Source organism: Saccopteryx leptura, chromosome 6 (assembly GCF_036850995.1).
Source record: "Saccopteryx leptura isolate mSacLep1 chromosome 6, mSacLep1_pri_phased_curated, whole genome shotgun sequence".
Classification (NCBI taxonomy): Eukaryota; Metazoa; Chordata; class Mammalia; order Chiroptera; family Emballonuridae; genus Saccopteryx; species Saccopteryx leptura.
The window spans coordinates 172,686,876-172,714,413 of NC_089508.1; the positions used below are offsets into that span (position 1 = coordinate 172,686,876).

Here is a 27,538-nt window from a genome sequence, read left to right on the forward strand (position 1 = left end):
GAATCAAACCTGGGACATCCATATACTGAGCAGACACTCTACCATTGAGCCAGATAGCCAGGGGCAAGACTCCATATTTCAAACAGCTCTGATCCAGGATCTGTCTCCAGGAGTCTATCATTCTTGATTGGAATGTCAGGCTCAGACAGCTGTGATAGCTGAAGGAACCATGTCTGCTTCATGACATGGCACCCGGAAGAGGAAGATAAGAGACACTGAGGAGTAAAGAAACTCTTTTGGCCACTGGTTGGTTGGTTCAGCCACTGGACAGGAATTGGGGGTAATTTAGGTTTGCAATAGATATCCACTGAAGAAAGCAGTTGGTTGGGTGTGGTTTTAATCCCAGCCCCTGATGAGAGCTTGGAGGGTGACTTTGGAGTGTGACCTTAGTTAAGTTTCTCCTTCTATCTGGGCTTTAGTTTTTCCATATGTGAAATGAAGGGATTGGGCTGGTATCATGTCTAAGGAAGTGTTTTTATTGTAACACCAGGTCCTGTGATTGACTAAGAAGCATTTTCTACTCTCCACAACATGGTCTAGGCAAAATACTGCTCTACAGAGTTTTCATGGATCACATAACTGTTGACACCTTCTCTGTCTCCCAGAAGCTGAGAACAGTTACAGTATCTCATTTCTATTCTATCTACTCCACCTAAAGTTCTTTGCAAAGCACTTTCCATTTTATAGAGGTCTCCCAGAACTTTGACAAATCACTTTTTACCAGCATCCTTGTCAGGTGAATGACAACAGGCCTGCCAAGTCTATGTATGGAGCAGCTGAGGTTTGGGAGGTTAAGTAATTTACTCATACTGTTAAGAAATGGCACAGCCAGGACTTAAACCCATGTCTCAGGACACCTGTTACTGGACTTTTTCAGTGCATGCGAGTGCCTCCATCCCAAGACAGGTACCCTTACCTGTGATATAGCAGGTGACCTGTCTGTTCTGTTCAGAGGTATCAGCGTCAAAGGTTTTAAGAGTGGCCACAGTTTCGCCAGGTTCGCTATTCTCAACCACAGATCCTCTGTAGTCTTCAGAAGCAAACTGGGGAGCATTGTCATTCTCGTCTGTAATGGAGACTTCAACCAGGACCTGAGAAGATAGCTGGATGATCTGGCCATGGTCAGAGGCTATCACATAAAAGTGGTAGGTCTGGCGGGTCTCACAGTCAAGTTCTTGGAGTGTGGTGATCCAGCCGGTTTCACTGTCAACGGCAAAGAGCTCGTGGATATTATTTTCAGGGTCCACTGGCAGCCTGTAACTCACCTGGCCATCATTCCCAGTGTCCTGGTCATTGGCAGTCACTTGAATGACTGCAGTCCCCACTGGCATATTCTCAGTGAGGACAGCCTTATATGGATCGGCCTCAAATATAGGCCTGTTGTCATTGACATCCTTCACTTGGATGTTGACAGACACCAAGGAAACCAAGTTAGTGTCATTATGGGGGCAATATGCCATCAAATCAATCTGGTACCATTTAGTGGACTCGTAGTCCATGGCCTTCCTCACCTTTAGAGCCCCTGTGTTTCGGTCCAAGGAGAAGACACCATCCCTGTTGCTCTCTGGTGTGGTGCCTTGCACTAGACTATAGATGACTGGATCTTGAGCAGCCACTGCTTTAACAGAACCAATTTCAGACCCTTCTGGAAGGTCTTCAGATGCAGAGAAAGTATATAGAGGTTCAGAAAACTTGGGCAAGGGTACTTCATTATCAACCACCTGAAGTCGTAACTGCACCAGAGAGTTCCAGTGAGGAGGCCCCCCATCTTGGGCTTTGATTTTTAGATCAAAAACCCGATTTTCCAATCCTACCAGGCTCTCTTTCACCCTGACAACACCAGTGGTTGGGTTGATGTCAATGATCTGTTCATCCAAGTCCTCTATTGAGTCCACTGAGTAGGTGACATCTGCATTTTGACCTTCATCTGCATCATAGGCCAGCACCTGGATAACTGGGGAATCTTTACTGACATTGGATTGAATGGACACTGTGTACTCAGAGGCTTTGAACTGTGGGGCATTGTCATTTTCATCTGTGAGGATGATCTTCACAGTGCAGAAGGCCACTTTCCCTCCTCCATCCTGAGCCATGACCTTAATAGCAACGACTCTTTCTGTTGAGTTTTCCCGATCCAGTTTCTGCAGAGTGGTGATCTGGCCATGGGGGTTTATGGAGAACTTCTCGCCTGCTAGTTTATTGATGATGATATAATCCACAGTGCCATAAGGACCACTATCTTTGTCTATGGCTAGTAACTCAATCACCTTGGTTCCTACCTTTGCATTCTCTGCTAACTCTGCCTCATAAACATGCTGCTGGAACTCTGGGCTGTACTTGTTGGCATTTGTCGTGTTGATATACACAGGCACAGTGGCACGGAAGACCCCATCAGAAGCACCTACCCTCAAATTGTAAGAGGAATCCAGGTGCTTTTTGCAAAGGTTCAGCATAGAAATTATTCCCGATGAGCTGTTAATGGAGAAGTGCCTGTCCTGATTGCCCGAGAGAATCAGGTACTCTAGGCGAGAGGTGCCCCTGCTGTCAGGGTCAAGAGCTTGAACTTTGAGAACCAGATGTCCACAGGTTGCCAGCTCACTGACTTTGGCTTCATACTGAGGTTGCCTAAACTCTGGGGGGTTGTCATTGATGTCAGACACACCAACAACCACAAGGGTTTCACCAGTGAGTGAAGGGTTTCCTTTATCCATGGCCCTGACCTTCACATGAAAGTTCTGTTGGGCTTCATAATCCAGCTCTTGAACTGTGGACATCTCTCCTGTGCTCCCATTGATCTGGAAGAATTTGGAAACATCTGAGCCATCCTCTACAATCTCATAGGAGACATCACGGTTCTGCCCCGAGTCCTGGTCAGAAGCCAACAGTTGGATCACAGGAGTCTGAGCAGGCAAGCCTTCTGAGATGGAAGTGGTATAGACCAATTGGGAGAAAGTGGGAGGATTATCATTGACGTCCTCCACCAGGACTTCCACAGTGGCTTCAGAAAATGACCCCAGAGCTGTGTCCGTGGCTCTGACTGTGAACACATGTTTCGTCTTAGACTCATAGTCCAAAGGGCCTGTTACTGTTAGGACACCCGTCTTAAAGTCAATGGTGAACAGCATCAAGGGCTCTTCCTCCACAATGTTGTAGATGAGTCGGAGTCCCTCTGGACTCCGGGCCTGGGTGTGGAGGATGGGGGTATAGAGTGTGATATTTTCAGGCACTCTGACTTTATAGTAGGGACTCTGAAACAGTGGGTTGGATTTATTTCTTACAATGACAAGTACCTCTTCCTCAGTCTGGAGTGACGGGCTTCCTCCATCCTGAGCAATGACTTTGAGGCGATACTTATTTAAAGCTTGATAATCAAAGGGTTTCTTCAGTGATATGTCCCCAAGATAGGGGTCAATTCGAAAATATGTGTAATCTTCTGCAAATGCATATGTGACAGCACCATTTACCCCCAAGTCTTGGTCACTGGCAGATAACTGAAAGAGGACATCCCCTGGCTCTGTGCCATCTTGAATGACTGTGTGATAGGGCAGATGCTTAAATACAGGGTGATTGTCATTGACATCCTCAACAGAAACTATGACAAGAGCCTGAGCCACCCGCTGCGGGGACCGATTGTCCCTCAGTTCCACTGCCACCTCATGAGTGTCCTGCTGTTCTCTATCAAATGCCACACCTCTTGTCTGCAACACACCTGCAGATCTGACCATACGAAACATATCAGTGCCGTTTAAGAGGGAGTAGTAAAGTGTGTCATTCAAATGATTGCCCTGGACACCGAGAATCACCAGTGCCTTTCTGTCTCGCAAATTCTCTTTCACTGTTGCCCTGTAGACATCCTGGTCAAACTGTAAGCTTGTGTTAAGAGCTTGTGTCAAAGAAATTTTTACCAGTGCAGTATCTTGATACAGGCCATCTGAAGCCCTAATGGTGAGCTCCCGGGAGTGTCCCAGGAGAACAGGATTCAACACAGAGATCCGACCACTGATGGGATGGATAGCGACAGCTGCATCAGCACTGCCAGTTTTAATGCTATACTTGACTTCCGAGTCGTCATCGTTGGCCCACACCGTGAGAAGCTCCATACCTCGATGGACAGGCTTTACCATTGCCACTTCATATATCTGTTCTGAGAACCTGGGAGGAGAGTCATTTACATCTCTGATATAGATGATGACCTGGGCAGGCCTGGGTGCGAATAAGATGGGGCTTCCTTGGTCGTGGACATAGATGCTGAACTGCAAAGAGGGCATGCTCTCATAATCCATCTCTGATGTGATGGTTAGTGTTCCCATGCTGGGATCAATTTTGACAAACTTCAAGGCCTCTTGCTCCAAAATGTCGTAGACCAACAAGGAATTAGCTTCTTTGTCATTGTCAGAGGCACGAATCACAAAGGGGTTGTTGTTTTCATCCATGATCATGCTGTACAATGGAGCTGCTTCACTAATTTGGCCCACAAATGTGGACTTTAAGAACATTGGAGCATTGTCATTTTCGTCAATGATATAAACTAGAACCATGACATCAGTAAATGCTCCCGCCATATTGCTGCCTCGGATTTTCAGCTGGTAAGATGAAATCTTCTCATGGTCCAAATTCTTCTGGGTGGAAATGAGGCCAGAATATGAGTTCATGGAGAATACACCATCCTTGTTTCCCTCTCTTAACTCATAGGTAACTTCAGAGGAGCTTGTAGCTGTGACAAGGAGCATTGGGGAACCAATAGGGATTGACTCAGGAATCTCTACAAAGTACTCAGCTTTTGAAAAGATGGGGGCGCTGCTTTCTGAAGGGTAGACATGAATGATCACTGTCGCCAGGTCATGCCACCGTGGGGAGCCTTGATCTTCTGCCTTCACTGTCAGAGTATACCGGGCATGATTGGTCTGATTAAGTTTCTGGGCTAGTGTGATGATGCCTAGTAGGGCATTGATGTTGAAGAAACCCTCACTGTTCCCTGAAACAAGATAAGACAAATTAAAGCTTATTACACCCTAGAGAGGTACCAACTAGGCTTTCTAGGTCACACTAAACTAGGAGACAGTGAAATTCACATCCTGTACCAACAAGGATTTAGTTATATGGTGTATAGGGTATATATATACACACCCATACACATATAATATACATGTGAATTTTATTGTATATATGTATGTACTATACATATACATATATAATAATGAACACCATGCTCTCTGAGGGCAGAGAGCAAGTCATATTCATCTCTGTCCCTCCACAGCCTCTAACTCTCTGAAGTACTAATTATTATGAAAGATAATTATAAGCTATCAAACATTACAAATTAGTTGGATACTCGACATTATCATTTTTGTTACATTAATTACCTATAATTAACACTCATCAATGATAGCAGTAACCCCTGGTGTTTGTATAGTATTCTACAGTTTACAACATGTATTAACATACATTTTTCTCCTTTAATCTTTACAAAGACTTCTTGGCACAGGTAATATCCTATTTTTGAGATGAAGAAAACTACATAAGAGGTACAAAATCATGATGTGGCAGAAAATGAAAATTACTCCTAAGACTATGCCATACATCTTACAAAGTAGGTCTAGGTCCCTTCTATTGTATGGGCACAAAGATATTATATTTTAAGATGTTGCACGTACTTATAAGCATCTTCTATGTGTATAGTCATCAGTGGGTTTATATAATATACATATAAATTCTTCTATAACATGAATAGTCCCTTAGTTATTGTTCCTACTATCTTTGGAAGTGCATTAGCTTAGGTCAGGAGTCCCCAAACTACAGCCCGGGCGTGGGCTGCATGCAGCCCCCTGAGGCCATTTATCCGGCCCCCTCCGCACTTCCGGAAGGGGCACCTCTTTCATTGGTGGTCAGTGAGAGGAGCACATTGACCATCTCATTAGCCAAAAGCAGGCCCATAGTTCCCATTGAAATACTGGTCAGTTTGTTGATTTAAATTTACTTGTTCTTTATCTTAAATATATTTGTTTCCGTTTTGGTTTTTTACTTTAAAATAAGATATGTGCAGTGTGCATAGGGATTTGTTCATAGTTTTTTAAATAGTCCGGCCCTCCAACGGTCTGAGGGACAGTGAACTGGCCCCCTGTGTAAAAAGTTTGGGGACCCCTGGCTTAGGTCATTCTAGTCCCAGGGAAAGCTCTGGAGTGACAGCTCGCCAGAACTTAGAAAGCTTGGTACATGGTTAACTTCCAGATTCATGCCGCTCGTGCTCCTCCTTGGTACCAAAGCCCCTTCCCCCTTCTGGACTTATAGCCCGGCCTCTCACCTTTCAGAAGGGAGTAACGGACCTCAGCATTGGCTCCCCGGTCGCCATCCACGGCTCGAACCTGGAGCAGCTCTGTGCCAGGGGCTGTGGTGTCAGGAACACTCGCCTCATAGTGGAGCTGGGTGAAGTGGGGTGGGTGGAGGTTTCCATCTTCCACGTGAATGGACACCCACACAAAGTTCCTCTTAATGGGCATCTCCTGGTCTCGGACCTGTGGGCCCAAGGAGGTAATGGCATGAGTAGCAAATGGAATGGGAAGAAGCTGGTTTAGATGAATGCCAATGAAAAATATACCAAATTGTAGCTCTATTCCTCTATTCCTTTAAATTTTGCTCGTATTTATGCACTTCTTTTTTTAAAAAAAATAAGTATATTAATTATAGATGATTACACTTAACTATTTTAATGGATAATTTCACTTTAGGAAAAAGGCAGGAATTAACAGAGAAACAGTATTTTCCAAATTAGGTCTCGGAGAATATTAGTGCTTCAAGATGTTAGCATGTTGTCCAGGGAAAAAATTCTATGGTCAAGTAACTGTAGGGAGCATTGAATTAAATGAAGTTAAAGTTTTCTTGGCTTCAGGACTTCTCAGAGTCTTTAATACATGTTAATGTGCCCAGAGAATGATAAACTAACATATAAAAACCCTGAACCTCGAGTCAGGAAGGCTGGAATCTAGTTCTGGTTCCACCATAAAGAACTGCATGATGGTGAGCACATCTCTCGTCCTCTGTGGCCCTCAGGTGTACTATAAGAGAAATGTGCAGGATCAGGGACTAGAGAAAGGCAAGTCCATGTAGGATATAAATTTAAGGAGGCACTCACTTTCAGGGTTATAAAAGTGCAGACACAAGACCCTGGGAGTGAGTCCTCCTTAAATTTTGTGCTCTATCTAACTGGCTCATCTCACCCTGGTGTTTGCTCTGGGTGGAATGTTCTCAGGGTTCCTCCCAGGTCTGACACTACATAAATCCACATTGTGCTCATGCATTTCATGGACCAAGGAGGGAACTGTTGGGGGATATTTGGAGCAAGTGTAAGATTGCAGGAGTTTTTCTGGCAGCTGTCCCATCTCTTACTTCACTCCCAGCATCCTCTATGGAAGGTACCTCCGGCAGGCTACGAAATGTCACAACTCATCTCATGGATTATCATTATGAGCATCAGCACACCTGGCCCATCAGGGGAGAGGGAACTTCCAGCATGCCTCCAAGCGTCCACCCCCACACATCTACATGCACGTACATCTTACCCCATTTTCAGTTAACTCACCATAATCGTCAGCGTGTGTTGGGAAGGCCCTGAGCTCAGGTCCAACTTCCCCACAGTTACCAGAACCCCACTGCTTGGGTCCAGCTGGAAAAGGCTGGCACTTTCTGGGTCTTGGCTGCCATGTATGGTGTAGATGAGGCCCTTGCCCTTGTCTTGGTCTGTGGCCTGAACTCGGAGGAGCTCAACCCCAGGCAGTGTATCCTGGGGAACTCTGACCTCATAATGAGCTTCCAGAAACTGGGGTCGATGGTGGTTAACATTGGCAATCATGACAATATGGACCTAGGGAGGAGAGTGAGACAGAAGGTAGATTGCAAACTCCATAAGGTCAGGGACTTGTCTGTCTGGTTCCTATGCATCAGGCACCGTGCCTAGCACGGTGCCTGATGCATAGCACTCGATAAGGAGTTGTTGAGTGAATTATAAAATTTCAAAATCACAAGGCTTTCAGGTAACATGCAGTCTAGTGGTTTTCAAAAACAAATCTTTGTTAAAGGGCCTTTTCTTTAAATGAAATTTCGTGTGAAATCTCAATTTTTGAAACAGAGAAAACTCTGGCTCTTGACATCATTCCTCCTACCCATCGAAGCCCAAGGACACTCTCTGTTTAACTGAGAACTGCTCATTTAGACAACCCCCTTGATGTACAGAGATCCACAGTGGGAACGAGAACCTTCCCAAGATCATAGGAATAGAAAGTGTATCAGATAAGACTGCGATGCAGAACCCTGATTCCAACTCAGCATTCTTTGAGGTGCACCCCATCCACTGAACGCCTTTGGTGGTTTCACACCAACTAAGCAGGACTCCCATCTCCTCTCAACTCGAGAGTTCCCAACTGAGGTCTCTAACCTGGGTGGCAATGATGTGGAACCCATCGGTCACCTCCACGGTCAGATTATAACTCGACTTCTTCCTTGTATCAAGGGGCTTGGCGATGACGATGCTGCCCGTGGTCTTCTCAATGTCAAAGTCCATGTCTTCGTCCCCACCTGGAGTGGAAGTGGGCAGGAAGCACACACAACCTCAGTGACTTAGGCAGCAGGAGCACAACGGAGGATTTGGCTGGCAGATTTAGAGGAGGTGGGAGTAGAGGCCAACCTTGGCTGGAGGCCATTTAAGGAAGAACCCAAATCAGGGATTCTAAGACTCTGTTCAGAAATGTACCATATCTGAGTGATGGGCTGGACTTTATCCCCTAGGAGTCCAAAAAGCTGAAATTTATCTTAAGTTACTGTCAAATTACGTATTATCAAGGTCCCAATAATGATACGGAAAAAAGTGAACTTATATGGACTGAAGAGTCCCAGGGGAAGGCCCAAATTCACAGAACATACTCTGCTACGGGACTGAAACATACAAGAGTGATTGATAGGGCTTTGCTTCAGGGCCGCCAGGCAATTTTCATGGTCTAAGGCAGGGGTCCCCAACCTTTTTTGGGCCACGGACCGGTTTAATGTCAGAAAATATTTTCACAGACTGGCCTTTAGGGTGGGATGGATAAATGCACAAAATAAAATTATGCGATCGGCGTAAAAACTGTGGTATTTTAAAATATAATTGTCGAACTTACGAGACAAGTGTCAAGAGTGAGTCTTAGATGGATGTAACAGAGGGAATCTGGTCATTTTTTTTAATTTATTCATTTTAGAGAGGAGAGGGGGAGAGAGAGAGAGAGAGAGAGAGAGAGAGAGAGAGAGAGAGAGAGAGAGGAGAGAGACAGAGAGAGAAGGTGGGGAGGAGCTGGAAGCATCAACTCCCATATGTGCCTTGACCAGGCAAGCCCAGGGTTTCGAACCAGCGACCTCAGCATTTCCAGGTCGACGCTTTATCCACTGCGCCACCATAGGTCAGGCCGAATCTGGTCATTTTTTAAAAATAAAACATTGTTCAGACTTAAATATAAATAAAACGGAAATAATGTAAGTTATTTATTCTTTCTCTGTGGACCGGTACCAAATGGCCCATAGACCGGTACTGGTCTGTGGCCCGGGGGTTGGGGACCACTGGTCTAAGGTACCTATTCCCAGGAAAGAATGAAGATAACTGCTCATCAGGAGGAAACTGATTTAATGAATGATGAGAACCCAAAATACAGAATTAGCATGCAGCTATTTAAAGATTTTATTTATTGATTTTATAGAGAGAAGGTGGAAAGCAAGAAGTATCAACTCATAGTTGCTTCACTTTAGTTGTTGTTCATTGCTAGCTTGTTGTATGTGCCTTGACTGGGCAAGTCCAGGGTTTCAAACCGGCATCGTCGGCGTTCCAGGTCAATGTTCTGTTAGCCACTGCGCCACCACAGGCCAGGCTGAGCATGCAGCTCTTTAAGTGTACTAAATAGAGATCTGTGTAGTGACATGGAAATATGTTCATCCTATACTTTTAAAGGTTAGAAAACAATATTCTAATATAACCCCAAGTGTGTGTGTGTGTGTGTGTGTGTGTGTGTGTAGAAAATGACCAGAAAATGAAATATGTCAAAACTGTAACTAGCAGTAGATTAGTTTCTGATCAGTGGGAGTAGAGGTGATTTTTTTTTAATTTTTATTTATTTATTTTTACAGGGACAGAGAGAGAGAGGGATAGACAGGGACAGACAGACAGGAACGGAGAGAGATGAGAAGCATCAATCATCAGTTTTTCATTGCCGTTGTGACACCTTAGCTGTTCATTGATTGCTTTCTCATATGTGCCTTGACCGCGGGCCTTCAGCAGACCGAGTAACCCCTTGCTCGAGCCAGCGACCTTGGGTCCAAGTTGGTGAGCTTTTGCTCAAACCAGATGAACCTGTGCTCAAGCTGGTGACCTCGGGGTCTCGAACCTGGGTCCTCTGCATCCCAGTCCAGCGCTCTATCCACTGTGCCACCGCCTGGTCAGGCAGTAGAGGTGATTTTTATTGTCTTCTCTGCATTTGTGTTTTCTAACTGTTCTTTGGAGTATATATATTCATTTTGTATAAAAGAAAATGAGAAAGCAGTGAGTCAGAATTGGAAGTAAATGTGGGAAGCCAGAAGCTGAGGACAAGCGCATGTCCAACCTCTGAACCAGGCTGGGAAGCTGGAATAGGAATCCTTGGTTGGTGTGGTGCCGAAACTCTTAGATTACAGATTCTTAACCTGGAATCCCTGGCTGGGTTTCAGAGAATCTATGAAACCCCTACATTTGTATGTAAATCTATGTTTGTGTGTGCAGCTTTCTGGGATTAGGGCCTCGAGCACTCATCAGATTCCCAAAGGGGTCTGTAACCGCCCCCCTTCCCGAAGTTTTAATGAAATCTTGGGTCCGAGACAGAAAAGACTTTCTGAGAAGGCCATCAGAGTGAGGACCCAAGTATCTCCTACAGTCAGAATAGACACTTTCTGGATGGGACCTGGGACACAACATGAAGCATGGCCCCAGGGTGCAGCTGGCCGCAGGCTCAAGGTCAATGAAGTCAGCTCTGCGCTGCAGTTCACAAGGAGGCAGAAGAGGAAACATAAAACTTGTGTTCTCTGGCTGTCTCTGGACCAGCCTCTGAGGTCTCCCAGGCACTTGGGGAAACTGAGGCACGTCCACCTCTGGCTGCAGTTACTAGTGAGACCATAGAGGTTCAGACTAAGATGACAGCTGGTTGGAAGTTCGGCACAAATGGTCTCTTATTACTCACTGCCCCAGAGAACCAGGAAGAGGCAGTCACTACTTGTGGCCCAAAGAGGGGCTGCCAGGGAGTGTGACCTTGAGAGGGCTCAGAAGGACGGCACCATGAGGGCGAGGGTTGGTCTGTACAGATGGGAGGCGCTGGCCCTCCTCGGGGCCTCACCTGAGATGTTGAACCAGAAGAGGCCGGGCCGGCCCTCAACACTGATGACCCCCACCATGTGGTTCACAGGGTCGGTCTCCATGACCGTAAAGCTGTAGTGGGGCTCGTCGAAGGCCAGGGGGATGGAGGAGGGCCGGGGCTGTGGCATCCACTCGATGTGCAGCCGGACACTGGCGGAGAGAGGCGGCTGCCCACGGTCTGCTGCCTGGATCTGAAAAGAGGCGGACACTGAAAGTGAGGCTTTGTCTGCAGGGTTGGGCTGGGAAATGAAAGACCCAGGTGGCCAGCGAGAAACAGGGTGCCCGTGACTGAGCTGGCCTCTCGTCCACTTGTTCATTCATTCGCACATCAAGGGCTTGCTGTGAACAGGTACATGCTAGTGGTTGCAGGCACAGTGAACAAAACATAAGCTGTGCTCAGGAACCTCACGAGTAGTGAAAACAATAATCACAGCCACTATTTAGCTGAATGCTTACGATGTGGAGTTTCTTTTTTTTATTTTTTTTTATTTTTTTATTTTTATTTATTTATTCATTTTCGAGAGGAGAGAGAGAGACAGAGAGAGAGAAGGGGGGAGGAGCTGGAAGCATCAACTCCCATATGTGCCTTGACCAGGCAAGCCCAGGGTTTCAAACCGGTGACCTCAGCATTTCTGGGTCGATGCTTTATCCACTGCGCCACCACAGGTCAGGCCAAATTTATTTATTTATTTATTTATTTATTTATTTATTTATTTATTTATTTATTTATTTTTAGAGAGGAGAGAGAGAAACAGAGAGAGAGAAGGGGGGAGGAGCTGGGAGCATCAACTCCCATATGTGCCCTGACCAGGCAAGCCCAGGGTTTCGAATTGGCGATCTCAGCATTTCCAGGTCGATGCCCTATCCACTGCGCCACCACAGGTCAGGCGATGTGGAGTTTCTAAAGCAGACTTTACACACCTGGTCTTCTACCCTTCCCAAAAGCCATAAACATGACAAACTAGAATTTATGGAGCTTTCACTATTGTCAGGCCCTGCTCTAGGAGCAATACGTGCCATATCTAATTTAATCTGCATGACAGCCCTGAGGGAGGTACCGTTATCAACCTCCTTGTGCAGGAGGAAACAGGCTCAGCATGGTGCACTCACTGCCTGGGCGTTTCCACCAGGCCGGCATTGACGCTGGACTGGATTATTTAGGCTGTCTGACATGAATGAGATCCCATGCCCCAGCCACTTGCTCTACTGGCTTCCTGTAAGGAAAGTGTTTTTAGCCCCATTTCACAGATAGTAAAACAAAGGCTCAAAGGGGTTAAATGACTTGTCCCAGGCCACACAGGCGTAGAATGGAGGAGTGAGGATTAGAACTCAGACTTATCTTGATTCCAGAGCAGCTTCTACTCGCACCAAAATCCTTATATAGTGTAGCTTTCCCAGGCAAGGACCTGACTGCCCTCAAAGAGAAAGGCCCACAAATCTGATGGTTTGGCTGAAGTTGGGGCTCCCAGTCTCTCCAAGGGTGCCACCTTCATCATGCCTGGTGGCTGCCTTCCTCCTCCTGTTTCCTCTAAGAAAATCCCGAACTGATAATGTCACCTCGTCCAAGCCCCCCCCCCCCCCCTCACCGTTAGGATGTTGTACTCTCCGGCTGCGAAGGTGTTGCTGGATGACACCATGCCCGTGGCTGGATGGATACTGAAGCCTTCCTTGTCACTCTCCTCAATACTGTAGGTGACCCTGCCATTGAGACCCTCGTCCAGGTCTGAAGCCACGAGCCTGTACACAGGCCCAGGAGTCGCTGGGCTCAGTCTCTCTGGAAGGCGGACATTGAAGAGCTTGTGGGAGAACACAGGCGGGTTGTCATTGACGTCCAGGATGCACACCACCACCCTGGAGGTGGACCGTAGGGAAGGCTCCCCGTTGTCCAGCACAGTCACCTGGGGACGGAGTCCAGTATGAGTTGCCAAATGCAAAGCAGTGAACATGTGTCGCCACCCAGTGCAACCCTACCACTACCCCTGCTTTCCACAGCCTGGAAAAATTAGTCTGATTTCGGTATATGCTCCTGATTTCTATTATCCCAACCTCACCTACTTGGAGGCCAGCTCTCTGGTAAGCCCGCCCACAGCAAAGCCAGTAAGAACAGGGAAAGAAACCAGAGAGAACTGGAAGAGGACAAAGTCATGGAGGCTCTAAACAGAGGCTGGCGCTCTGTACCCAGGGAGGGGGCCCTGGGCCATTTCTCAAGACCGCTGGTAATTCTCATAAGCTTTGTTTTCCGGTTTCTTTCAGCTACTGGCGGCTAGAGAAAACAAATGAGGAGATTTTGAATCAGACAGGGCGGCTTGATGCATGAAATGAAATCCAGAGTGAGAGAAAGACAGAGACAATTTTAGAATCAGAGAGTATTTTCATGTAGGGACAGAGAGTCCCATGCATCCGGGACCCCGAGGGTATGAGACAGGACATTTCTACTCTACATGGTTCCAAACTTTTAAAACATGTTGGTGTTTACGGATAAATGCCTTTTCTGAATTCTGGAGAATGCTTCAGTCTCTAGCAGGCCAGCTAGCTGCTGCTTCCTAATCACCAATGTTTCTTGCAGAGGGAATGTGCAGAGTCGGGGAGCACAGAAGGCAGCGTTTATTTCAGCTCCGCTGAGGACTGTGGGTGCCTCCTGCCTGATGTTTTGTTTGTTTGTTTGTTTTCTAGTGAGAGGAGGGAGGCAGAGACAGACTCCCACATGCGCCCCAACCTAGATCCACCTGGCAAGCCCACTAGGAGACAATGCTCTGCCCATCTGGGGCCCTTGCTCTGTTGCAACTAGAGCCATTTTTTAGCACCTGAGACGAGGCCATGGAGCCATTCTCAGTGCCCAGGGACAACTCGCTCTAATCAAGCCATGACTACAGAGTGGAGGAAGAGGAAGAGAGAGAGAGAGAGAGAAGTGAGAGGGGGAGGAGTAGAGAAGCAGATGGGTGCTTCTCCACGTGCCCTGACTGGGAATTGAACCCAGGACATCCACATGCTGGGCTGACACTTTACCACTGATCCAACTGGCCAGGGCTGCCTGACGTCTTTAAGACTAGGAGATGCCCATTCATCAGCTATGGATAGCTCAGGAGGGTGCATAACTAGCGTCTTTTGATTTAATTCTCATTAGATCAAGATCGATGGCTCTCATTGAAACGGGCGCCAGACAGGGATGCTTATGTGATTTTAGAGACATCCTAGAAAGAACACAGATTTAGGAGACAAAAGTCTAGGTTTTCATCCTGGCTCTGCTACTGTCCTAGTATTTGACCTTGGGTGACTCTCTCTCTGGATCACGGGGATGGGCTAGAAACCAGACCGAAGTGCATAGCACATGTATACTGCTCCCTATTCTTGCACTCATGGCAGGCATGACTCATCAATCATCGCTTCCTGTCCAGCTTGGACATGATTTCAGATTCTTTCATAGTGTTAAAGAGCCAGCAAAGGCCCTAAGAGTCTTCACCACCAACCACAGCAAGGCTCAGCTTTAGCATCTCCTGTGGAAGCCTAGCCCCTCAGCCACAGTGCCTGGAGACACGCATGTGGCCCCAAGGCCTGGCTGGCTCCAGCCTGGCCTCCTTTAGGAGGTTTTCAAATCCAGTGAGTGGGTTCACCACCATTACTCACCTCGAGGATGTGTTCATCCTTGCTCTCTCGGTCCAGCTGCCGGGCTGTGGACAGCAGACCTGGGGGAGAGATGTAGGAGGAGGACCTGAGCTCCCAGGGCTCCCAGAGCCACCTTCCTGGGGGGTAGTTGAAGGGTTACATTCAAATCCTGGATCAGAATTCTGGCCTTTGGAGAACAAGAACATTAAGGGGAAATGGAACTCTGGAGAAAGGGATGGGCAAGTGAGGAAGTGGAGAACCCAGCAGAGGTCATGGTGTGTGCGGAGGTCCCCACCTGCATCCGCTTCCACCATGTTTGCTCAACATACTACTGAGTAAAAAAAGGCGGCTGATCAGGATTGGCAACAGGGATCACAATCATTGCCTTCAGTTCATGAGAAATCACAAAGTGGTAGTGTTTTACTCCTTTGTTAGTATTATATTGTGCATTTGGGTCCTAGTACCAGCTTTTGTCATGACCCGCTAGCACAGATGAACCCAAGGAGGGCTCCTCTCAGCTCATCTGAGGATGGGGGGCTTAGTGGTTTGTAAGTCTAGTATGAGGCACTATGGCTATACATTGAGGCCACCAAAGAGAGAAGGTGCCAGTTCTTTGCATTGGGGCAGTCAAGACTGAGGTTATCAGGGGCCCAGGGGGCATCCAAGCCCATAGGTCATAGCTGGTAAGGAAGGGCTCTTTTAAATAAAGACAGACCTATTCATTGGAGTCAGTGGGTCAACCAAAAACTTCAATAAGCTTCTTGATCTTGGTTAGGCAATTAAATAATGAAGTGTGGGGATCGGGGCTCCATGAGAGGAAAGGGGACTTAGTGTTGGGGTAGAGGCTGCAGTGCTGGAAATGGAGTGTGATTAGGGACCTGTTCTTGCCTTGTGCAGTTGAACCAAATTGTCCAACTTTTTCTTCCCAGAAGAGTACGGGGCAAGGGGCCCTTGGCAAGTAAGCCTTCCTCCTGGCTAGTCCTTGCTCTTCTTTCTGCTCCTTCTCCCCCTTTACCTCCTCCTCTCCTTTTCTCTCTTCTCTCTCTGTTTATCCCTGTTGGGCAGATAAAATATATTATGCTCACTTTGTTAAAGATGGCGCTGCCCACGTGGAAGCCCGTAGCCCAGGTGATATTAATGTGTGCTGGGGGCGGGCTGTGGGCAGGCAGGATTCTTGTAGCCTGGGGCTTGGTTTTAGGACTAAGCCTTTCCCACCCTTTTTGATGTGGGGTGGTGCAATCCCGTCATGTCTCAGATAAGTGACTTTGTATTAGAGACTTCCCTATTTTGTATATTGGATTAAAGGTTTTGATTTCTGCACTATAAAGTGGGGCAGACAGGGAGCTTGCTCTCTCGGTTCCTGAGATTAGCATTAGAAGAAAGAGCAGAGAGGAGAGCAGAGAAAGGCCATGTGGAGGAGGCCAGGAGAAGCAGCCAAGATGGTGGAGTGCTGAGTGAGAAGCCAGTTTGTGCAGAGTTTGTGCAGGGAGAAGGAGATGGGGAACAGAGGTGAATAAGTCTGGTGAGCTAGAAACCTTTGATTCTAGGAAACTCGGATAAGTCAGTAGCTTTGTGAGCACTGAATGAGTGGGTTTTGGAGCCCAGTGTGTGTTTTTACTTGCCCGCCGGGTGCAAGCTAGGATTAAAGATGATGGCCCACCAGTTTTTGGCTCCATTGTTTCTTTACCGACTGTCCGAATCTAATGCGAACCTGCATGGGCCAGGCGGCTGTGATGGTGGCCTTGCCTACTGCCTTTACAATCCCTCACCACTCTCCTTCTCTTTTCTTGTCCAGCCTTCCTCTCTCCCTTCCCCCTCTTTGCCTCTCTGAATCTGACACTCTTTGATGTCTCTCTGCCCCTCTGGGTTTTTTCTCTCTCTGCCTTTCTCTAACCACTGCCTCCGCCCATCTGCTAGGGGCCAGGGTTCCTAGACTTGCTGCCTGTTATTGCCCTGTGATCAGCTCCGTGCCCCCTCTGAGGTTGGTGTCAGGGAGCCGGTGTGGAATGGGGACATGGCAGAGGCACCCTCCCCCCCCCAAGGCTCTGAGTGGCTACTAAAGGCTCTTCCTGGCACGAGGTGGGGACTCAGCCAGTTGAGCCTTTTTCATTTCCAAACAAAATTTTCTCATTACCTCTCTTTAGGCCCATCTTTGACCCTTCCTTTTTCTCATCCAATAATTTTCCAACTGCTGTTGACTCCACCTCTAATGGATTCCAAATCCTTCTACTCCTTTTATCTTGACCCACTCCATTCTAGATCTCACCCAGCTCCCTTCCCAGCTTCCTCTCCCTTGTCTGCCCTCTGTCAGGACCGTAAAGGCTAATGTTCACTGAACTCTCACAAGTCCAGATGTTCTTCTGCGCTCCTTACATATCTCTAGCTATTAACTCATTTACTCTATACAACCACCCATTTTACCAATGAAAAAACTCAGGCATAGAGCAATCAAGGAACTCTCCCGAGATCTTACAGTTAATAAGCAGTGGAAATGGACATGCCTTTAGAAAACTGACCTCCTTGCTGTGTCTTCAATAAGACCTGGGGCTTCTTCCCTCCCGGCTGTTGCTCCTGTCACCCTTCTTGCCCAGGGACCTCCCAGACTACTACTATTGCCTGTGAAAGTCCTCCCTGTTCTTCAGCTCAGTGTACCCACCATCGCTGATCCACCACACTGAGCAGCTTCCTCTCTCCTCTGAGCCATCACGACATCATGCCTACACATATATTAGCGTGTGCTCCTTTGCACTGGTCCTGTAATTTTTTATATTTGGATCTTCATGCTCCTGATGGACTAACTTTCTCAAGGCCTGAAATTGTGTTATATTTCTCTTCACATCTCTCTATAGCACGTAGTTTAAATGCCTTTACCCTCTGCCGAATAAATGAATGAATCTTGGGCTTAACAAAAGATTGTGGATGCTGGTTGAGATTCATTTATTCATGTCCTAATTATTTACAGAGGTTCTACAGTGTGCCAGGTACTGAAGATATTATTGTGCGCAAAAACAATTAAAGTTCCTCTTCTAGAAAGCCTTTGGAGTCTAGTGAAGGTCCTGGGTAATGAAATAATCACATGAATGAATATAATGTTTTATGTGATGAATGTTGAAAAAAAGGAGACGGGTAGGTGGTATTGGGAGACGTATTATAGTGTCAGGAAAAACTTCTTTTAAGAAAGAACAGCTGGGCTGGGACCTGAAAGAAGAGCAGGGGTCAGCTAGACAAAAGGAGAGGAGAGCCACTCACGGCGGAAGGGGCAGCATGGGCACAGGCTCAGTGCCAGGGAGGGTGTGGACCGAAGCAGGCCCTGCGGCTGGAACCAGAGAGTGGCAGGGCTGAGGGAGGGCAGATAAAGCCAGAAAGGTCAGCAGGGGCCAGCTCGGGCACAGGTTTGTGTGCCACAGCAGGATCTGGCTTTATATTGAGGGCACAGGGGTAGCATCCGTGGTACCCAAGCAGGGCAGCGGGACAGTACCTGGTGGTGTTAAGAAAGCTGGGCTGCAAGCTTAGTGTTGATTATTTTATTTTTAGAAGCTTATGTTGGTAAAAATGTCTTCCTCTCAACAGCAGGAAGACTTAAGAACATCTCTGCCCTCTGGGGCATTTTGCCAGACCCCATACCAGGGAACTGTTGACAGTAAACAGAACCGGGATTTGGAAGACATTGCCAAGCTAATGCCTTAGGTGAGAGATCTATCTCTTTCCTCTTCTGAAAAGGGAGGGACAGGGTGGAGCCAGGTAGACAGCCAGCTAGGCCTGTTTTCCAAGGTGAAAGCATCCTTCGAGGAAGACTAATCTATTCCCTGAGGTCAAAGGTTAATGGGAAAGGTTCCAAACCAATGTCACTGTGCAAGTAGACACGTGTATCCCTCACCCACTGACTGCTCCAGGACCCCCAGGCTCGTGCTTTTCCTGGGCTCCTTGACTTCAGGACGGGGAGCTGCCTGCTAACTTCCTCTCTTTCCCCTCCCTCCAGTCTCACCACGGTGAAATGTTGGAGCTGGGGAATAGAACCTTAGGCTCAGAGGAGAGGGTGTCTGGCTTCTCTGCAGTAGGGTTTTTGTTCATCCTCCAAGAGGAAGCTGTTGCCTTGGAGAAATATCTGCAGCCGTGGGGACTGGCTCTCAATTTCCAGTACCAACAGGGGCCGGGTAGGGAGCACAGACGTGGGAGGCAGGCTGGCAGTTGGTGCCGTAGGGAACCAGGGGACTGTGGGGGTCAGAGGACACACACCTGCTCTACACAGGGAGCTACTGTCGCTTGTGGGCAACTGTGATCCCGAAGGAAGGGAGGGGGTCAGCGGTCAGTGTTGCCAGATCTAGTTTTTTAAGAACAACCGGAAACCTGTTTTGTGAAATTTTCTAATGTTTAAATGTTGGCAACACCTTGAAAAATCAATGTTTGAAGTTTGCACAAGCCAAAACAAAAAACAAACAAACAAAAACACCTGTGTGGGTGACACCTGGCTCTCTGCTGCAAGCTGGTGACCTCTGGAACCCTCTACCACACAGCGTCCTTGCCCCAGATGGCCTTGGCCGAGGATGGATGTTTGTGAGACGGCTGACTCCCCTGAAGTGGATCCCTACTGCTACCACTCCATGGGCAGGTTTGAGGGTGGTTTGGAACTAGGGTTAGGAAGTTCACCCTGTGGCTTGTGACTCAGGGAAGCGGGAAGCTGGGAGCACTTGCAGGTCTGAAATAGTCACCAGGCAACCTGCGACCATCACTGTGGCCCCAAGGAAAGAAAATTGACATATCTTGTTTTCCCATGGAGATGGACTCTTGTAGAGCAGTGGTTCTCAAATTTAGCACCCTTCAGAATCCCCTGGCTATCCTGTTAATATACAAATTCTGGGCCCTTCTCTGAGTTCTGATTCTAAGCTGGGACCTGAGAATGTGGATTTCTAACCAGTTCATAGGCGATGCTGACTCTGCTGGTCCAGGACCACACATTGAAAGCAGTGCCTTCAAAGAACCCTATTCACCCAGGTTTCTGAGGACCTTACCTGTGAGAGGGTGAATAACAAAGAATCCCACATGGTTCCCACTGGTGATGTTGAAGGTCAGCTTCCCTTTGGAGCTGGAGTCCGGGTCCCAGGCCTCCAGCTGAAGCACAGAGGTGTGCAAGGGCGCGTCCTCCCGGACGGAGGGGTAGAACACAGGTCTGGACATGCGGGGTGGGTTGTCATTGACATCCAGAACCTCGATGTAGACTTCCGTCACAGCAGAGAGGGGTACGGAGCCCCGGTCCACCGCCAGTACTGTCAGCCAGTAGCAGGACACAAATTCTCGGTCCAGGGTTACCAGAGTCCGAATCATTCCTGGGGACAGTGATCACCAAACCCAAAATATTTATATTTTAGAGCTCCAAGCGGCTTTAGCAATCACCTTACCTAACACTCCCCACCCTGTTCTCTGGAAAGGATATTAATAGGTATTCCACGAGGAAAGGAAACCATTGACAATACGGTGTGGGAGCTGCCAAGTTCCCACGCGGGGAAATGCATATCCTCACTATTGAACCTCTCAGAGCCTTTCTCTGCTGGAATGGGCCCCGGCCGCTGGCATATGGGCATCTGCAGGGTTTCTAGAAGATGGTGGTGGTTGACCTACTTTCTCCCGGCTACTTCACCCAAGTCTTATTGATTGCTTTATTTCGCATTCTCTACGGGATTTCCTTAACAGTTGTCCTCAAACTGGTTCCTTCAAGCTTTGAGTATTATAGATACAATTTAAAGGTGAGGGGTTTGATAGATAAATTGCCGTTCCCCTCTCCATTATCTTCACGGTTTAGAGACTGAGCTCCACAAATTGCTTACTGCGGGCCTGCACGCACTGTTCTAGAAGTTGGGGGTCCATTAGTGAGCATAAGAGGCTTGCTCCCCAAGTTCCCATGGCTCATGCTCAGCTGGAAGGACTTACATGAGAGGGCAGGGCCCGTGCTCACAGTCACAGCATTCAGAGTTGAAGGGACCTATTCCTTTGACAGATGGGGAAACTAAGGCCCAAAGAAAGAACATGACTTCACCAAGATCAGGTAGCCACAGGCGGAAGAGATACTAGTGATATGGTTAATCTGACTTAAATGGATGCACACATATGCATGTATATGTATATACATTTCCTCAGTATAATTAAACTAGATTAAAAATAAAATAACAGGGGCAGAAAGGAAAGTCCCTACCTGTTGCTCTTCTTTTCAGCCTGCAGTCTGACTCCTTTCCGGGCGGGGCCTGAGCTCCCTGAGGCCCACCCACTCCCATCCTGCCCCACTCCTGGTACCTGTGTCTTGGTTGATGCCAAAGGCCGTAAGACTGGTGCCAGCCCGCAGGAAGTACTGGAGCTCCCCGTCCAAGCCACTGTCATCATCGTGGGCAGCCACTGCCATCACCTGGGTTCCCGGGGGGCTGTTCTCCTGCACCTGTCCCTGGTGCACAAAGGAGGCGAAGCGAGGAGGGTGCAGGTTCTCATTTACATCCAGGACTGTCACCTCCACATGGCAGAGGGTCCTGCGAGCCAGGGGCCTCCCACTGTCACTGGCCCACAGGCTCAGATTGTACCCAGGCCTCCTCTCAAAGTCCAGCTCTTTCTCCAGAGTGAGGGCGCCAGTCACCGGGTTCACCTGGAAGGTCCCGTGGGCATCGTCTAACAGGACGTGTCGCACTTCTCCCGCTGGGCCCAGGTCAGGATCAAAGGCATCCAGAAAGGTCAGGACAGTTCCTGGGGGCAGGTCCTCCGGGACCTTCAGGCTGCTGACCTCTGTGACGCACTGGGGAGAGTTGTCATTGACGTCCTCCAGTGTGATGGTAAGGTCAGTGACAGAGAAGAGCTGGGGGCCCTTCTGAGGCTGGTCCCTGGCCTCCACCTTGAGTATATACCGAGGTTCCGATTCCCTGTCCAGGTGTTCTGTGACCACCAGTTCCCCAGTGAGGGGGTGGAGGGAGAACTTCTCTGTGGGGCTTAGCAGGGTGTAGCGAACCCTCCCATTCTCATCTGAATCAGCATCTTTTGCTTTCAGCTCTGCAATTGTGGTTCCAACCTCTGTGTCCTCTGAGATGGTTATCTGGTACCCACCAGGAGGAAACCGGGGTGCATTGTCATTCCAGTCTTTCACAGTCACTGTCAGCGGCTTCCAGGAGGACTTCTGGGGGGTGCCCAGGTCATACACTGTTACATTGAGGATGTAGAAACGGGTGGCTTCATAGTCCAAGGGGGCAGCTACCGTGAGCAGCCCTGTCTCCAGCTCGATATCAAAGCAGCCCTCTTCATTGCCATCTGCAATCACATAGACCAGTTTGCCGTTAAAACCAGTATCAGGGTCCGTGGCTGCCAGGTGGGCCAGGGAGGTGTTGAGAGGAACACGCTCAAGGATGTCAATGGACTGTGGGAAGTGGTCCTCAAACTGTGGGCTGTGATGGTTGATCTGATATGCACTTAAGGAGGTGAAGTCCTCCTCGCTGGAGTCCTGGTTCGGAAGCCCAACAGAGTGGAGGATGGTCTTTGTGAAATGTGTCAGAACTCCCGTTTTATCACATGTGATAGGAACCTCAAAACGAACGTCCTTCACGACAGTAAGATGCAAAGTTGTGGGCGAGGCATAGTATTTCCCATCTGAGGCTGTGATTTTCAGGGAAAAACTGATAGGTTGACCAGCAGTACGATTCATAAAAGAGCGTTTGAGGGATATCACTCCGGAGAAATGATGTAGATCAAAATACTCGAGTTCATTGCCTGACACGAACTCGTATTTTAGGTTCTGAAGCTCATCCACATCTATAGCTGACACTGTCATTACTGATTTTTCCACTGGCCAGTCTTCACGGATAGACCCAGTGCAGTTGACTTCCTCAAACATAGGTTGGTTGTCGTTCAAGTTATTGAGCCTAAGAGAAACAGATACTTCCTTTTCCTGGCGAAACGGGGATCCCCAATCTGATGCCCGTACCTGGAAGGTATAAATTCTTTTCATGAGCTCATAGTCCATGGGTCTGGAGGTGGAGATGACCCCCAGGTAAGGGTCGATAGCAAAGGGCACATCTTTTGGACGAGCAATAGAATAGGTGACATACCCATTCTCTCCATGATCCCAGTCTGTGGCAGTAACAGTCAGAACCCTGGTGCCTGGAGGGATGTTCTCGTCAAAGGTGCCAGAGTAGGAAGACCTGTTGAAGATGGGGGCGTGGTTGTTACAGTCCACAATGTCGATGACCACCGTGGTGGAGGCCAGGCCCGGTAAGGTTTTGATGTGCAGCTGGTAGTGGGCTTGGTCATGGAAGTCTCTGAGCTTCGTGGTGGTGATGAGCCCTGTGCGAGCATTCAGTTTAAACCCTGCATTCTCTGAGGATGGCTTTAGGACATACTGCAGGTTGGGGAAGGCTCTGGTCACTTTCACCATCACCACGCGGCTGCCGGGAGGGGAAAACTCACTAAGCTGTACTCTGTAAACGGCCTTCTCAAATTGGAGGGAAGACAGTTTGGAAGGGGGTAGGTGGAAAGCCCTGACCTGGGAGTAAGAAGAAGGACCGCTCCCGCTCCTGGCCCGCAGGCTGAGGTTGAATCCATGAAGGTGCTCCAGCCAGTTGATGTCTTTAACTGACACCAAACTGAACTCACTGCTCCGGGCGTAAGATTTGATGGCTTTGAAGTACTTTCCAGGGTCACCATCAACAATTTCCAGTGAGTGCACTTCCGCCCCGGAGCTGTTGGCATCTACCACTACTGTGGCGTAGGTGGCATCCTCCCTGCTGTCTCGTGGGGCCACCACCACGGAGGTGATGGCTGGGGACCTCCGGATGGCAGGCTCTACGTAGATGACGAGCGCAGCCAAATTGCCAAGCCCATTGCCCTCTGAGATCTTCCGCATGCGATCCACAGCCAGCACCTGCAGGTCATACTTCCCTCGCCAGGTGACGTTGAGCTTCCCAGCCAGCGTGACCACACCACTGGTGGGATGGATGGCAAATATCTCCGACCTTGTGTTAAAGGCATAGTAGAACTCGGCATTCTGGCCCAGATCGGCATCCGTGGCGGTCACCTTGCAGATGGGGCTCTTAAGGGGCATGTCCTCAGAGATGGTGACCCGGTATGAAGGGGGTGAGAAGAGGGGCTTCAGGTCATTCTGGTCCAGGATGTGGACCACTACACGGGTCAAAGCTTCTAACTCCAATGTCTTCTCTGTGGCTTGGACGATGAGGGTGTAGCTGTCTCGCACCTCCCTGTTCAGAAGGGCCGTGTTGCTGCTCTTTGTCCTGATTCTCAGGAAGCAGAAGTTGCCCACCACGTACTCCTCTGTTTTAAACACGTTGGCCACGTCCCCAGAGATGATCCGGTACCTCACTGCCCACTGGGGATCGGCGATGTAAATGCCCATTTTCACAGGGCTCTCCACGTAGGTCTTGGGAGCAGAGTTTTCATAGATGGTGGCATTATAAAGGGTGTGTGTGAAGTGCCAGGTGGAGGAGGAGATGACCCCTTCTATGGGCTTGTCACAGGTTGTGCGATGGAGCAAGCAAATGACAAGACCCAACAGGGCAATAATCATGGTGGAAAACTCCCGGAACCCTGAGGGGGAAAGGGTGCAAATTAGGAAGAAAATGGTTTCCACTGCTGCAGTTCCATTTTGGGGGACATTTTGCGGGACATTTTGCCTCCCAGGGGACATGGGCCATGTCTGAAGATATTTTCAGCTATCCCAGCGTGGGAGAGAGTGCTAACGGCATCCCATGGGCGGAGGCCAGGGATGCTGCTAAGCCTCCTGCAACATACAGAACAGCTCCCACAACAAAGAACGATCCAGCCCCAAATGTCAACAGCGGCGCTGAGATTGGGAAACCCTGTGTTTGAAGAATAACAATACCTGACTAGTGTAAATACCCTCTCGAGGGCACCTGGCAGGGACAACACAGTCCGGACCCCTTCACTGCTTTTCCAAACACACTCAGTGGCTCGCCAGCGATGGTAACACAGTCCCAACCAGCATAGCAACCTGTCTCAGTATTTCCAACAAGACCCCTCCCGCGGGGCTGACGAGCTCCGGCTGAACTGAATGGGAGCTCCTGTGCAGGGACTGCAGAAAAGCCAAGTGGCCAAAGTCACAGGCCTGGCCATCCATGCTGGCTCCACTGCTCACTAGCTGGGTGACCTTCGGGGCATATTGTTTAACCTCTGTGAGCCTCCATCTCCTCTTCTGTAGAATGGGCTCAAGAATATTATCTACGTCATTGGATTGTTGTGAAAATGAAATGAAACAGCAGAGTAAAGGGCCTGGCCTAGCAGGGTGCCTGACACACAGTAAGATTTAGCTCCCCACTAGCTGTTATTAGCGAGGAGGCTGCGTTTCTCTGCGGGAAAGGGGCTGCGCAGGGCCTGGCAGCAAGGTAGAGGCAGAGCGAGAGTTAGATCCGCAGCTCCTGCCATCACAGGCCAGGGCTGCTTGCCTCTCCCAGGCTTACCTACACCTGTCCCACCTCGAACACAGAAAACTCCTCAACTCCTGGGAGCTGACATGGACCCTGGAGAGGACAGAGTTCTGATCCCACTTCTCACGCACAGATGGGGAAAGGGAGACCCGGAGGGGGAAGGCGTCCTGCCCCAAGTCACATGGTGGGTGGCCCCGTGAGAACGAGTCCCTGGGAGCTGTTGAACTGACCTAATGCTTGCCCCTCTAACACCTGCTGCTGTCCCCATTCTCTCCCTGAACTCAAGCCTGGGTCAAAATGTGAGGCTCATCAGGGCCCAGGACAGGACAGGCAGAGGGGAGGGCAGAGCTGGTTGCTAAACTGGCCCTCCTAGAAGCTGGTGCCTGCCCGCTCAGGGGAGTTTTGACTCCCAGGAGCCTGGTGGCTGCCAGCCAGAGGTGCCCAGCATTCCTGGATGCAACAGGCCAGACTTGTTTTTCCAGTTGCCTTGCTCTTCAAAGGCAGGGAAGAGTTAAACTTCTAGAGCAAGGGGGAAAGGGAATGGCTGGGATCTTGGTCTATTGAGGGAAGTCAGTGTAGTCTTTTAGACCTTGCCGGTAGCGTCCCAGGATGGAGGCAGGGTGGGGGCAGGGATGGAAAAGGGCCTGATGTGGGCTGAGAGCCTGTGACAGAGAAGAATTCGCCCCTTCCTCCTGCCATCCCTCACTAAGGACCGGGCTGGTGGAACCCTACACCCAGGCACCTCAGGAAAGAGAGGGCAGGATGAGGCAGATCCTACGCTGGGGGTCCTGAAGCCAGTTGCTGAAAGAAACATTGTCTGTTCCCCACCCTTCCCGTCCCCTGCTCTACTCCTTACTTACCACTGCACCCTAGTGGAGCCAGCCTGGAGCAGAAGCCATGCTCACCATGTTCTGACATAGTCCTCTGCAAGCAGGAGGGGACCCCTGAGTTACTTGGACCCCAACCTCCCTCCACCCCCAGAATAACTGCTTTTGAAGTGGAAGCTCCAGGGGGAAGATGAGACCTTACCCAGCCCCAGGTCCACTCAGTCCACGCGCAGCTCCGTGAGCGGGGTGCACGCAGCCTCCGGCTCTGCCTGCCCTGCTCTGTGGCAAGCTTCCTGTTCTCCAGGTCAGCACCCGTGTCAGGCAGGCCCTGACAGGACACCCTGCCCAGCAGCTGCACAGGCGGTGTGCAAAGTGGGGAGCCGTTAAGATGAACTGTAGGGAAGGGAGCAGGGGTGGAGTCTCCCAGGAGGGGGATAAGATGCAAAGAGAAGGCACACTTGGGTGGGGATTTGGTGCCCGTGGCTGCATTCAAGCTGTGGGACCTGCAGACCTGGCGACTGGTCCACTGAGGGAAGGATCTGTGTCTGAACATTTGTTTCCAGCCACCAGCTCCAGACAAGTGACCAGGTTTGCAGGGTGCAGAGACCCGTTGAGCTCCCTGAGACACCCGTCCAGCCCACACCACCTAGGACCACTATTTTAAAATGCCTTGTGAAAATGTAAGTCACTTTTTATCACTTTCCTGCTTAAAATTTTTCAGGAGCTTCCTATGGCATTTAAATTAAAATCCAAACTCCTTACCATGCCCAGGAAGGCCCCACACCATCCAGCATTTCCCCATTGTTCACTAAGCTGCAGCCATATGGGTCCTTTCTCCTCTGCAGACATACCAAATCAGGGTCTGCCTCAGGGCCTTTGCACCTGCTATTTTTCCTCTACTTAACATTCTCACATGGCTGGCTCCTCTTTGTTATCCAGTTCTCAGCTCAAATGTTACCTCCCAGCCCTCAGTTTGATGTAGTATCCTTCCTAACACCCTTGTTTATCACTTCACTCCATTTTTCTCCATGGCCACTAGCAACATACAATATGTTCTTGTTTATGTGTTCAATGACTGTCTCTTGCACTAGACAGTTAGGCTCCACAAAGGCAGGAGCTTTGTGTACCTTAGTCATGAATGAATTCCTAGTGCCTCGATCAGTGCCTGCCACATAAATACTAGTTGAAAAATGGCAGTGTCTGGACATAGGAAAAGCAATGGCAGAATGAAAGCTGGAAGAAACTTTAGTGATCATCCCTTACTTTCTGAAGCTGGAAAATAATCTTAA

At 49.0% G+C, this 27,538-nt stretch overlaps 1 protein-coding gene across 3 annotated transcripts in view; it reads right to left on the reverse strand.

The window, feature by feature from the left end:
* Nucleotides 1-27,538, reverse strand: part of FAT2 (FAT atypical cadherin 2) — a 75,862-nt gene that overhangs the window by 29,181 nt on the left and 19,143 nt on the right. For all 3 annotated transcript variants that reach the window (XM_066388190.1, XM_066388191.1, XM_066388189.1), the window contains 9 exons: nucleotides 21,287-24,565; nucleotides 20,011-20,325; nucleotides 15,023-15,081; nucleotides 12,985-13,296; nucleotides 11,379-11,589; nucleotides 8,429-8,568; nucleotides 7,577-7,858; nucleotides 6,302-6,512; nucleotides 917-4,975 (listed from right to left, as the gene is read on the reverse strand). In XM_066388190.1, coding sequence (XP_066244287.1) covers nucleotides 917-4,975; nucleotides 6,302-6,512; nucleotides 7,577-7,858; nucleotides 8,429-8,568; nucleotides 11,379-11,589; nucleotides 12,985-13,296; nucleotides 15,023-15,081; nucleotides 20,011-20,325; nucleotides 21,287-24,545 — 8,848 coding nt within the window. In that variant the 5' untranslated portion in view covers nucleotides 24,546-24,565. The remainder of the gene's footprint in view (nucleotides 1-916; nucleotides 4,976-6,301; nucleotides 6,513-7,576; nucleotides 7,859-8,428; nucleotides 8,569-11,378; nucleotides 11,590-12,984; nucleotides 13,297-15,022; nucleotides 15,082-20,010; nucleotides 20,326-21,286; nucleotides 24,566-27,538) is intronic.